The 14,241-nt window shown below is 44.6% G+C and overlaps 2 protein-coding genes across 2 annotated transcripts; both read left to right on the forward strand.

Moving 5' to 3' along the window:
* The first annotated feature begins 910 nt into the window (after positions 1–910).
* Positions 911–7,204, forward strand: LOC123114229 (uncharacterized). Its single transcript, XM_044535623.1, has 3 exons — positions 911–2,104; positions 3,222–3,323; positions 6,823–7,204. Exons 1-2 carry the CDS (start codon positions 946–948, stop codon positions 3,272–3,274), a joined length of 1,212 nt encoding a protein of 403 aa, XP_044391558.1. The 5' UTR covers positions 911–945; the 3' UTR covers positions 3,275–3,323; positions 6,823–7,204.
* A 2,239-nt stretch (positions 7,205–9,443) lies between these two features.
* Positions 9,444–11,411, forward strand: LOC123114230 (F-box/kelch-repeat protein At5g15710-like). The gene is made up of 2 exons (XM_044535624.1): positions 9,444–10,552; positions 11,137–11,411. Exon 1 carries the CDS (start codon positions 9,471–9,473, stop codon positions 10,410–10,412), a length of 942 nt encoding a protein of 313 aa, XP_044391559.1. The 5' UTR covers positions 9,444–9,470; the 3' UTR covers positions 10,413–10,552; positions 11,137–11,411.
* Positions 11,412–14,241: the final 2,830 nt, after the last annotated feature.

Raw genomic sequence — 14,241 nt, forward strand, 5'->3', positions numbered from 1 at the left:
TTCATACGGATGATAGCTAGGCTTGCACAAATGTTACGAAATAGTTTGGGTACCTCCCAAATATCACAACAAGATCGTGTCTGATAGTTTCGGATTGAGTCTCAAAAACCAAACACCAAAAAGGAGAGGGGTTTATTTATTCATCATTTAAAAATGTATAAAAAATTTATTCAAATTAATTATTAAATTAATAAAACCAATTTTAACTATGGAAAAGCTCCGAGATGTTACAAAACTCCTCCCCTCCAAACTTCACCGGCGAGTTCATGGGTTCGCCTCCCCTCTCCTGCCGCTCCGACGGCCGGTGGCTGGGAGGGGAATCCCGGTGCCTTCGCTCCGGTTAGTGGTTTAGGTTAGCATTTTGTAGCCCTTGCAGGTGCGGGGCTCAGGGGGATGGTGGCGCTTCTTCTTTGAGTTTCTCTTCCAGGCTCCGACTTCGTTCATCGGGTCGTAGTCGACGGAGCTCCGGCGTAGATTCTTGCCGTCTCCTTGGGGCAGTGAGGTTAGCGTTTCTCGTCATGTGGCGAGATTTGGTGTCATGTGCTTCGGATCTATGCAAGAGGTTCAAGGGCGATGACTGCGGCTCCAGGGCGGTGGTTCTTCGAGGCAAGTGCATGAAGACTTCCTGACTATTATCGACAAGGTCAAGCCGACTCCGGTAGGGAAGCGGCAACATCGGCGATTCGACGGTTCGTTTTGGTGGCAGCAGTGGTCGTTCGATGGTCTCGGAATCTCGGTGTAATGTTCATTATGTTTGAGATGCTTTGTATTTCCGGGGAAATTTTATGATAGATCTAATCTTTTCGCAAAATAAAAAGGGATATCGGTTTGCTTTTTCAGGATTCAGGATGGGTAGAAAAGGGAATTCGCTAGTTTGCTCAATCTGACGTAGATTTACCAGAACGTCCATTCCTCCATGGTGAATAAACAGTTAACCAGAAGAGAATGTCACGGCAACACTTCTTCCCCAATCCCCAAACTGAAACCCTCGATCGACACCATTTCCCCCAATCTCCAAACCCCGGCGAGCTCGCCGGCGGCCGCAGCCGTGCCGATCCGTCCCCGCTTCAGCTTCCCCCGGATGACCTGCTCAGGGAGATCCTCCTCCGCCTCCCGCCGGAGCCCATCCACCTCTTCCGCGCCTCCGTCGTCTCCAAGCACTGGCGCAGCCTCGTCCACGACGCCCGCTTCCGCCGCCGCTTCCGCGAGTTCCACGGGGGCACGCCTCCCGTGCTCGGCTTCTTCCACAACCAGCTGGGGCATTCCCTCTTCGTCCCCACCTCTGGCGGCTTCGCGCTCTCCACCGCCTCGATGCGCCACGGCGAGTGGCGGACCCTCGACTGCCGCCACGGCCGCGCCCTCCTGCACAACAACCGCACCAGGACGCTCCTCGTCTGGGACCCCATGACCGGCGACGAGCGCTACCTACCATTCCCCACTCAAGCCCATCTGGAGATTGTCCAGTACGATGGCGCGGTTCTCTGCGCGGCTGGCCACTCGGACCACGGCGACTGCCATTGGTGCCCGTTCCTCGTGGCATTCGTGTTCAGCAACCACAGAGATCTCATCACCTCTGCCTGCGTCTACTCGTCCGAGACCGGCGTTTGGGGTGAGATCACTTCGATTCATATTCGAGATTCAATAGTTGATGCAAGCCCGACAGCTCTGCTTGGAAGCACACTTTACTGGCTGTCTGAAAATGATAGCATCATTGAGTTAGATTTGGATAAGAATAGCTTGGATTTCATCGAGGTGCCATATGCCGGACAGATTATCATCATACTGATAGAGGATGGTGGTCTAGGTTTTGCCGGTGTTGATCAATTCAGCCTTCATTTCTGGTCAAGGGCAGCTAGCATCGATGGGGTAAGATCATGGACACATCGCAGGGTCATTGATCTGGAGAAACTTCTTGCACCAGAAGTAGTGGCAGCGTGTATGAATCGAGTGTTTCCAGTTGGCTACGCTGAAGACGCTAATGTGATCTTCATTTATGTGTATCCAAGCATCTATATGATCCATCTGAACTCCATGCATATTGAGGAGGTGTCAGAGAAAGGGACCTATTGGTTTGTCTTTCCTTACACAAGTTTCTACACCCCAGGTATTGCCATTATTTCGATGTTGCAAAGTTCACTTCATTTTCTCCAAATTGCATCTACCATGTTAGTGTTTTCAAGTGCATGAGCTACTGTTCACTTCACTACGGGTGACAAGTTTTCATGAACTCCTTTGGAAAGAACTGCTTACTAAATGATGAACCATTTATACTTTGCCTATTCCTCCTGCCCTGCTGCTGGTTCTCGTGTTCCCCTCATTATGTAGTGTTCTTATCAAACTAATCATTGTTGTTCAAGTTTACCAATTAATCGTTCATGTGCTGGAAAATTACCCTTTTGGTATTTCACAACTCAAACAATGTATAGGTAGTCCTTTCATATTTCCTTGCAACTGTTTCACGTGTTTTTGCATCCGGACCCAAATCCAACCATTTTTTTGCAACATATCAATGGATATACTAGCCTAATTGTAGCACGGGGATAGCAATTTCTTGATGTTCCTCTGTTCCATACATATTTAGATCTAATCAGTCAGGAAGCTAGTAAAATAAATCGCTTGCAATTCACTTAAAAGAACAATATAGCTGTTCCCCACCAGCAATTTATAACCGTTCCGTTCTTGTGGCCTTGTCGTGGCACTGGATAATATAAACACTGACACATGAGAATTGATCAATTCAGGAAGCAAGCGACTGAGATTTTCTTTCAGTTTAAGCTAGTGGATTTTAATGTCAATATGGTGTCTTGTTAATGTTAATTGCTTAAGCTTCATATTATGTGGGGATTGAGGGTGGTATTTTTGTTTCTTAATTCTCTGCTTAGCGTTCTTTGTTCAGGTGAGTAGAAGGGCATATTTTCTCATATTCCTTTTGATGTATTATGCCGAAACTTAATTGTGTGTATGCTCTGTTCTCTCTTCTCTGGACTTATAACAAGGAATGAGCTCACACCTAAACAGTTCTAAAAATGATTCCTGGTAAAGTGAATTGCTGAATGACATATCTTTCGTTTTGAGGTAGTTGGTGTACAGTGACTTGGTGAATTAGTTTAATATTGTATTATATGCAATTTTTTAATCGTTCCCAATTTTGCAGCAAAAGCTCTTCTCAGTTGTTTTATTGCCCATGATGTCATTGGTTTATTTACTCATTCTTCTCATAGGAATCACCACTGGTGGTGGAGATGATCAAGCTGTACTGTTGAACGGCAGTTGAGAGATGATTGTGCTTTCACATCTTCTGTCACACTTCTCTGGTCTAAGAGGTGATGTATCATGTAATAGTATCTTTTACTACCTGTCTACTGGTTTGCTTGCGTTATTTGATAATTTTGTGGTTCAACGGACCAATATTCTTTGCAAATGGTAAGACCTAAGAAACTGCAGTGCCAGTGTTACACAGAATGCAGTCTGATCCTTTTCCCCTTGAACAACGTGATCGTTTCATTTGCCCTTGTCCTATTCTTTCTCAGCAACAAAGTTTTGATAGAGAAGTCTTCACTTCTCTTTCTCTAGTCTTAGATTAGATGACTATATCTCGGATATTCGATTCTGAGACCGTGCTCAGCCAGTGGCGGCGCCAGGTTCTAGAGGGTGGGTATTCATTTTAAAGGAGAGTATTCATTTTGCCCAAATCATCACTATTTTGCAAAAAAAATTGCCAGTTTTATATAAAATTTCAATGGTTTGTCAAAATCTTGGGTATTCAACCGAATACCCAAGAAGACCCCTGGCGCCGCCCCTGTGCTCAGCTGATCCCGAAATCAAACACGTCCGTTCGCATAAAGATCTGCGCCCTCGAATGTATTACAGTCAGTATTCGGTGTGTATCGTCTCTGATATGGGCAGCTGCGCTGGCGCATTTATTTCAACGCCAGAAGTTAATGCAATCGCGGATCAGCTGAAACGGGCACGGCCCAGTCTTTTTCCTGAGCCAGGCTGAGCCATCCCGAGGCCACGGCCAATATAACGGACGCCCGTATCATCGCCCTTCTGGGTCGTGTTGACTGTTGGCTGCACGGCGCTCCATCTGGACAACTTCACCCTGAAAGTCATGGCGTCCTCATACTGCACGTGCTCACCAAAAGAACGAAGCATGTCGTTCCCAAAAAAAAAAAACGAAGCATGAACTACCGGTGCTCACCTCGTATGCAACTTTCCCCGCTTGCTCCGGCAGGCTGCTGGTCGTGCTCCACGCGGCCGCCGACGAGCTCGTCGTAAAAGAGCCAGTGAACACCGAAAACACCCGGATAAAAAACTCTCGACGAGGCAAAAGTAAACCTCGACGCAACACCCAGATCAGAGAAAGATTTTTTCCGACCCTCCATATTTGTTCTGTCGTCCATGCCGGCAGACCTCATGGTCGTGCCGTTTGCAGCTGCTTCCGACTCGGGCGGTGCCATTCCAACAATTGATGTTCTTCGGTTTAAAATCTCTTCTGCTGGCTACCAAAAGCAGCACCTAGGCATTCAGTCTTATGCTTTCAGATTTTGGATCCCACTGGGCACAAACCCACCCTCCAACAGCGGCACTGTGTGGTTATCTCAAAATGCAGGAAAGACATAAGTCCTCATCACTCACATATAGACCATATCAGAGCAATTAGCTATCTCCCAACCATGTGCACACCACAGTTTGACCTCACATACCGAATTGGAGGAACAAGGGTGGAGCAAATGCTCACTGAAACACACCAGAAAAATACTCATACTACAACACACAGATTAACAAAACTAGTTATCACATTTTATTCTGATCAACACCAAACTCCGAGTGCACGTGTTCCGATCCAGCAGTGCCCTTCCATAACATTTATGCATCACAGGATAAGCTCAGCTTGAGTTCTCCCTGCTCACACCATCTTCACCCATAGCAGCATTGTTGTCATCGCACTGTACCCCATTCATCAGAGCTGCTCCTGCGTCAGCACAAATAATCCGCTGGCCATGAGGATCTCCCTTAAGTCGAACCATCATAAATACATAATCGATTTGTCCCTGTCAACAACTGATCTCTACCAAAAGGGACTCACCTCCAATGTTTTCCACATCTCAGACCATGGTCTGCATATTCCTTGCTTGCACACCAGCAACTTCAAAAGAAATGAACTGCATTAGATAACTAAGCACCACACACAAACCATGATAAAATGTGTGACACAATAGTAACCTTCAGTTCGATGGGGATAACTGTTGGCTTGATCAACCCACTCCAGTGCCGCCCTAGATAGGTCACAAATACGCCAACATTCCAATGCTCTCTCATTGGCTGCATTCCTTCTCAATGGCAGAAGCCCAGTCGTTTGTAAGTCTGCGTCACATACAGACTTATGACAACATACAAATCAGCTTCAATCATAATTCCTCAAAATCAGCACTCACTTTTGAATTTTTAAAAATGTCTCACTCACATTCCAAATAAATCTTCGCCTGCGCCACAGCTAGAGTCAAAAGCTGCGGCTGGAAGTTGGGAAACTCACGGAAGCACACAAATCCATAGACGGGCACTAGGGTAAAGAAACTCACCGGTCAACTAGATCCAGCGGGAACTCGATCCCGCTGCCTTCCATCGCTGTTCCGCCGCAAGAAGTCGCAGCCGCCGCACACGCCATTGCCATGAGGTCCCTTTCCACTACTTCTCAGCCTCACTGCTCATCAAATCCCCCTTCCAAACACTCGACAAGTTCCGCACAGCGGCCCCACACGCAGACGTGAAGTACAGCCATAGCTAGAGACGGCTCAGGTTTGCCCATACGACCTGGACTACCGCCCTTACCAGCTGATGTCCGACGCTCGCAAAAATCTAATCAACAACGGACACTAGCACCTGCACGATCTACTATTTTCTGCCTCTGGTTTCCCCTGCATACATTACAACAAACAGAAAGTCGGTACAGTTTTACAATAATTGCGCAGCAAAGGCACGCCTACCACCAGGGGTGTAGCTACGTACAGCTACCCGGTGTCACTGGCACCGGGTCCAATCTACACTTGCTTAAGATAATCCATTGATTTAGTGTGTGTAGGTCATTGATTTTTTGATGTGCCCTTCTATGTGGAGACCGGGTAATCTTCAGTCTAGGTCCGCCCTTGCCTACCACTTTAGCTTCATACGTAGGTAATCAAAAATCGGTACTCACCGAGCAACCGCAGACTATTTCGTGCATGCACATTGTCCTCTCGGCGTTGAGTCTACTCTTACCATATCTAATTCCGAAACCGATCTCCCAGAAGTGCAAATTGTAGTAGTCATATGCCTCACCAAGTGAATCAAAAGTCAAACCAAGTGCTGGGCGTACAACACTCTTCGTAGGTTCCTATGCATACTTGCAAATCGACTGCTCCAGAGCACTCATCCTTGAAATAGTCTTAGATTAGATGACTATATCTCCCAGACTTTATCCGAGTTTTCTCTTGGAGCTGGATCTGGGCACTTCATTCTGCTGATGTACTAGCTTGATGCTGATGTATTAGCTTGACGCAATTCATCATGTCAGTCAGTTCTATATCATTTCTAAAATCTGCATTTTCTATATACGCCCCTGGCATTTACATGGTACTACCTCTGTCCTGTACAAATGTACCGCCACACTTGCAGTACATGTTCGCCTCTGGCGGCCTATTGTTTGTTTTTTGTTGCATGTTAACTCGTAGACACTTGTTTTCCTATTGCTGTTTACACTTGCAGATATTTTTTGAATGTCTTTCTTTTGCCCCTCCTGAGTAGTCGAAATCAGTTCTGCTGATGAGATTGCTTGCTGTGCAGGTACCCAGGTTCTTTGTTGCTGTGACTACATGCTGGTTCTTTAGCATTTTGTAAATGTTCGCGGCTCAATGTGGCTGTACAAGTCGCCAAATGTGATGCTAACCTTGCAAAAGGTGCTGAATTAATCATCGGATGTTATCTTTAGCGATTTCTATGTGCGTTAACAAACTTTAACAGCGCTTGGTAAAAACTAAAAAGTATGTCAGACGTCAGAATATTGTTGTTGAGAAGATGGCATTTGTTTGGCCTCTTGTGTGTTCTGTTTGTGCTTCTAGTAATGCTTGATGGTGCATTTGTGCCAAACCGGCGTGTTGTTTCCGTCGGTCTGTAATCCTGCTCTCTCGATATATGATATGACTTGGGTGCATGTCTGTTACACTAAGGTATGTGATGTGTTAGGTAACTTTGTTATTCGTCGATGTGATGCCATGACAGCATGACATTCCAGGCAAGTGGCTGTGATGCAGTTCTTTTAGCAAATTGAAATTGTAGATTTGGATGAGATGTTTTTCGCTGATAGAAGGCTTCAGATGTTCTTGAAGGCTATCTCTTCGCATGTCTTCTGTTTGAATTGGATTTAGAGTTTTGGGTACATGATCATGAGCACCTGAATTTGCACAGCCTTGTGCACCTTTCTAGAGTCTGAGTGGCTAGCCGAATCTCACCTACAGATAGTTAGTGTTTATTCGCAATTTATTGTTTGTACCTGAGAACCATTTTATAGAAAATTTAAAAGATTTTTTTTTGCAGGGGTAAAGAGATTTCATACAAAGCATAGAAACATCTGCAGCGATTCAAAAGTTATTTAGTGTTCCTATGATAGTCATTTGATTTGTAGGAGAGAATCCTATAGGAATTTTTCTCGATGATTCTTTTGTACTAAATTCCATATGAATTTTAGCATTCACTCAAACATCTTGAAAATGATCCTTTATTTTCCCCATGATGCAATCAAACAACCTAGTAGTGAGGATGTCAACGCTAGTCGTGAGGTGATAAAAAAAATATTAGTTTCACATTCATGCTCATAACAGATGTAACTCCACGAGTCAATGTTTTGGCATCTTTTTTCAGCACATAGAATGCACTGATGTTCAACTAGTTCAAGTACTCGCAATTATTAAATATTTTTTATCCAAAATGCGTGATGAAAAGCTATATAAAAAATTATATAAGCACAACATGTGATTGCGAAGTTTGCGAGTCCAAATAATCCTTTTTTAGGAATCACCCGCGGGGAAGGGGGGGGGGGGGTGGAGGAGGAGTCATCCTCCCACCTAAATATCTTCAAAGTCAAGAGTCACCCCTTATAGGCTTTGACTGATCCAGTTTATATGAAAAATCAGAACAAAACCTAAACAAGTTGGCGTCGTTTATGAGAGAAACCGGGTTGAATACCGTACATGTAACAAGAGTAACGGAAGAAGAGAGAGAGAGAAATACATTGAGAACAAGGCACACCTAGCTAGCAGACAACAGGAAAATCACCATGAAAGACACCACTAGATGGGAGGTGTCGTCGAGGGATCACAATATTAAAACTTTACAAGCAACCTAACGCACCGCAATGGCGTGCAACCTGAGCCCATGGTGCAACTCAGGAGCATCCAGAATCAACAAGTGCAACCGATACACGAACATTGACTGGGAGCTCCATCATAGATAATCAGAACGATTAGCAAGTTGGAAAGGCATCTTGCGCCATCAATGACAAAAGATGAACCGCGACATCACCGAGAGCACAAAGCTCACTTCAAATCATCCACGGCCATGGGAGGGTCTTGAGCAAGCAAATCAACAAGGGCGATAACCATTCATGAGGGGAAACAAATGTCCGCCTTGCGGTGCCAAAGGTCCATACCCCAAAGAACAAATGAACAACCGCCGTTGACCCCATGCCAGTCGCACTACCACCATTATCAAACCAATCGACATTCCTGCAATGAGAAGTTATCCAACACGACAACTAAGCTGACTTCTAGACGATGCCTTCAGGAAACCAGGGGCTCAGCGAGACTGCAAGCCGAAGACATTCCAGCCAAGGGAGGCTTGGAGCAACGTGAAGAGGCCATAAGCCAACTGCGATCCAACTAGGAAGGGGGCGGAGCAGCGTGTTGCAGAAGCCGGCGACGCCATGATGCAACCACTAGATGGCGCGATGGCGGCTCACAACAAGAAAGGTGATCCAACGACGAAGGAGGAATATGCGAAAGGTGTCTCGCATTCGCCATCCTGAGATCGCGCGAACTTTGCCGGCGGCGACGAGGGGGAGGGGCACTGGTGGAGGTGAAGGGCTGCTAGGGTTTGGTGGGCGGGAGTGGAATTTGGGTGACTTGCATTTCAGAATAAAGCAACATGGCCATTCACATTTGCAAAATACAATTTCTCCTAATAAAGTCGTATGCAAAGAATTATAAATTTCGGCTAGGCATGTATTTTTGTGGCTTTTCATGATGTTTTCAGTGCATGATTTTTTTTGAAAATCTCATATACGTCTGCCAGTTATGGAAATAATTGAACATCATCCAAGACATAAAAGTTAGAAAACTGAAGGTGCAAAAAATGTGAAATGAAACCGAAGGCGTAAAAGAAAAAAGGAAATGAAACACGAAAACCTCGACACCATTTCCCCCCAATCCCTAATCCCCATGGACGAGCTCGCCGGCGACCGCCGCCATGCCGATTCGCCGCCTCAGCTTCCGCTTCTCCCGGACGACATGCTCGTGGAGATCCTCCACCGCCTCCCGCCGGAGCCGATCCACCTCTTCCGCGCCTCCTTCGTCTGCAAGCACTGGCGCGGCCTCGTCCACGACGCCCGCTTCCTCCGCCTCTTCCGCGAGTTCCACGGCGGGACGCCTCCCGTGCTCGGCTTCTTCAGCAACCAGCCGAGATCTCCCCTCTTCGTACCCAGCTCCGACGCCTTCGCCGTCCCCGCTGCGGCCACGATGCGCAAGGACGACTGGTTGGCCCTGGACTGCCACCACGGCCGCGCCCTCCTCCTCGACCGACGAGACGGGAAGCTCCTCGTTTGGAACCCCATGAACGGCGACAAGCGCTACCTGCCGCTCCCCACGCAGGCGCATCTGGAGAACGAGTACACTGGCGCGGTTCTCTGCGCGGCTGGGCACGCCGAGCACGGCGACTGTCATTCGTGCCCGTTCCTCGTGGCGTTGACGTTCGGCAGTTGGGGGGATTTCATCACCTCCGCCTGCGTCTACTCACCCAAGACTGGCGTCTGGGGTGAGATCACTCCGATTCATACAAATTCAATGGTTGATTTAAAGCCGGCGGCTCATGTTGGAAACACGCTTTACTGGCGATTGGATGATGACAGCATCGTTGAATTTGATTTGGATAAAAATAGCCTGGATTTAATTGAGTTGCCAGATGACGGATTTGGTATAATCATGCTAGCAGAGGATGGTTGTCTAGGTTTTGCCCGTCTTGATCGATTCAGCCTTCATTTGTGGTCAAGGGTAGCTAGCATCGATGGGGTGGTATCATGGACGCATCGCAGGGTCATTGAAGCTTCTTGCGCCACAAGTAGTGGCAGCATGTATGGATCGAGTGGGGCTAGCTGGCTATGCTGAAGATGCTAATGTGATCTTCATTCATGTGCATCCTCACACTTACATGTTCCATCTCAAGTCCATGCAGATTGAGAGGTTACAGAGGGGTATTAGTGGCTGGTTCCTTTTTCCTTACAGAAGTTTCTACACTCCAGGACCAGGTATTTACATAGTTTCCAATGTCGCATAGTTCATGCTAATCTCCTGAACTATATCTACCTTGTAGATGTTTTCAAGTACATGAACCATCCTTTAGTATAGATGATGAGTTTTCATGAAACTTATTCCGAAAGAACTGATTAATTAAATGCAGAACTCTTTTCTCTTTCAGTTTAAGCTAGCGGATTGTAATGTCAATAGGTCCCCTGTTAATTGCTTAAGCTTCATATTATGGTGGTATTTAGCTTGGCATGTTTTTTTCTTTGTTCTGTACTCAACATTATTTTTTCAGGTGAGTAGGAAAAGTGCATACTTCCCGCTATCCCTGGATTTCCTTTGCTGTGTGTATGCTCTGTTCTTTTTTCTGGACTTACAGCAATGAGCAGGCTCACACCATAACAATTCTAAAATGCTTCCTGGTCAACTAAATCACTGAATAAATTACATGTGTACAATGCCTTGATGACTTATTCGAATATTGTATTACATGTCATTCCTTGACTGTTCCAATTCCTTGTAGAAAAACTTTCCCAGTTGTTTTATTGCACACAATTACCATTGGTTTGTTGACTCATTCTTCTCATAGGAATCACCACTGGTGGTGGAGATGATCAAGCTGAACTGTTGTACATCAGTTGAGATGATTGGGCTTCTTTATTGGTCTATAAGAGGTGATGGTAATGATATCTTCTACCACGTGTCCATTGTTTTGCTTGCCTGGTTTGATAATTTTGTGGTTCATCGGATCAACATTATTCGCAATTGTGCCAGTGTTACACAGAATGCAGTCTGATCGTTTGTCCCTTGAACAATGTGGTCATTTTGCGCTTTTCCTACAGGAATCTTTATCCATTTTTTATCTCCCAGATTTTATCCCTTTTTTTCTCTTGGAGCCTGTATCTGCACACTTCATTCTGCCGATGTGCTAGCTAGCTTGATGCAGTTTATCATGTAGATCAGTTTATATCATTTCTCAAATATACATTTGCTATATATATAGTGCATCAATCTTGAGCTGATATGTGCATATGAGAACAAAACAGTGACTGGAAGATACAGGCTAGTGCGGTATGGTTTTAACCATCCAAGTGTGTCAACATGTTCGATAAATCGCAACGTGCTAATAATCTTAAGCCAAAGGTATAAAATTGAAACCAAATGTTTCTTCTACATGCGGTCCCTGGCATTTAAATGGTGTATATACCTCTTTCCTGTACGAATGTACCATTACCCGCACAAATGACTGGTAAGCCTTGCACTACACGTTCACCTCTGGTGGCCTACCATTTGTTTGATTGTTGCATGTGAACTCGTAAAAACTGTTTTCCTATTACTGTTTTAACTTTTAGATATTTTTTGCAATATCTTTCTTTTACCCCTCACGAGTGGTCAGAAATCGGCTTTGCTGATGAGATTTCTTGCTGTTCAGGTACGTAGGATTATTTGTTTCCATCAGCCCACGATTACATGCAGAAACAACTTACTCAAGCAGGTTCTTCAGTATTTTGTAAATGTCAACAGCTCGATGTGGCTGTAAACAAACTTGCACAAGTCACCGAATGTGGTGCTAACCTTGCAAAATGTGTCGAATTAATCATTGGATTGGATGTTATCTTCACCAATTTCTATATGCGCCAACCAACCGTAACATCACTTGGTAAAAATTAGGTCATACTTCTGAATATTGCTGTTGAGAAGATGTCATTTGTTTGGCCTATATGTCATACTTCACAATATTTCTGCATGTATGGTCCGTTTGTGTCTTCAGTAATGTTTTATGGCACATTTGTGCCGAACCTATGTGTGAGGTTCACTAGTGCAGAACCGGGCTTTAGCGCTGGTTCGTAAGGGCCTTTAGTGCCGGTTAAATAGTAGAGACTAAGCCCCCCCCCCTTACTATCGGTTCGGCACGAACCGGCGCTAAAGTGCCAACCGGTACTAAATGTTTGGGGGGGTGGTTTTATTTTTCATTTAACTCTTTTTTGTTTGCTGGTATTTTACGATACTACAAATTGTACACGTTATGCATATATATAAATAGATTTTCTCATACGTAGAACCGCATATATATATAAATATATATCATCGAATGTCTCACAACCAACAGCATTAATTATTCACACATACACATGTATATACATATACAATTTCTCCTACATGTTGCCTTGGTGCCTTCGGAGCACGATGACAAGTGGTTCATGGGAGCGGTAGCGGGTAATAGTATTCTCCTTTGGGATCTATGACCTGGTCGAGCTAAAATCCCGCTATTTCCTCTTGAAGTGCTAGTATGCGGTCCGCTGGTAGGAGCTGCTCACATACCTCTCTGAACTGTTAAGAAGGCGATCAATATGCATGTGTATTAGTTGTGTGACTAGATATCGACAATGGTATGAATAGTGTTTTGACAAACGTACTCATCTGCGCCTGCTTCAGGGCCTTTACGAGAATGGAATTGAATGAGATAATGATTAATCAAGCATGATAATTAATTAATGGTATTGAAACAAGAATTAAAGAGATGGTAGCTAGCTAGCTAGTACTACTTAATTACTTACCTTTGGTCGATATCAAAACATTTTTTTTGCCCATTTGCTTGGAGTCACCTTGATGAACTTTGCCCAAGCCCTGTCCGCCGGCAAAAAAAAATAATAAAGGGGTTATTAAGTAGTTCATATCAGGAAATGACGAACTAAATAGGTCGATATATAGTTAATAATGATTGAAATTAACTGTTGACTATCCCCTTCACGTTGGTGTAGTCTTTTTCTTCTTTAAGTAGTGAGTCCAGTACTTCAACTGTTCTTTGTTAACTTTAATGTCTAACAAGATCCAGTGGAAACTGCATGCGCACACGTTTGCATGTCTTAATTAAGCGGGTATGTGCATAACACTAATCAACTACCGTAAACCCTATACACTTAATTATTAACATCTAGCTAGCTAGTAAGCAAAAACAGAATTTGTAGTACAAGACAGTGTTACTCACAGGAAATTGTAAGGAAGTAGTATATCTTCATTGGTATTGAGGCACTTGAAGAACTCTAGCATGCTTTCCTCTACACTTGCTTGATAAACTGGAAGATTCCATGTGTACTCATTAATGGTATTTGGGTCAATGAACCCAATGCCATAGCGTTCAGATTTTTTCATTTTATACATCTTCATCCTGCATATAATACCACAGAAAAGAATATAGTAAGGATAATTACATGTAATGATTGATCAAAATGATCACTACAGCTAGCTTGAGACTTAAATTACAGAAAGAAATCACTTACAGACAATAGCAACTGACGATAGATTTGTCGAGTGCGTCTTGATTGTATAACTGAAATAGTTCTGAATACTTAACAGACAGAGTTTTCTCATGGAAGTAATGCTCCTCCTTGACATTCACCATGAGGGACACTCGATTGGAAATCTTGGTAATGTTCATGTACCATTGATGCAATTCATACATTCTCGTTGGGAGGTTCTTGATCTTGTCTGGCTCGACCAAAGGTTGGCCCCGGACATATTTCTGTTTTATTTTCTCCTCTCTAAGCGGAGGCATGGGCTCGATTTCGAGGAGTTTTCCAACAGTGATCTTGAGCATTTCATCCTGCATTATATGCTCCTCGGTTATTACCACATCGCCCAGCTGGGGAACGTTAATGGTTTGCCCACAATAATATTGGGCGCGCGTCCTCTC

This window comes from Triticum aestivum, chromosome 5B (assembly GCF_018294505.1).
Source record: "Triticum aestivum cultivar Chinese Spring chromosome 5B, IWGSC CS RefSeq v2.1, whole genome shotgun sequence".
Lineage (NCBI taxonomy): Eukaryota > Viridiplantae > Streptophyta > Magnoliopsida > Poales > Poaceae > Triticum > Triticum aestivum.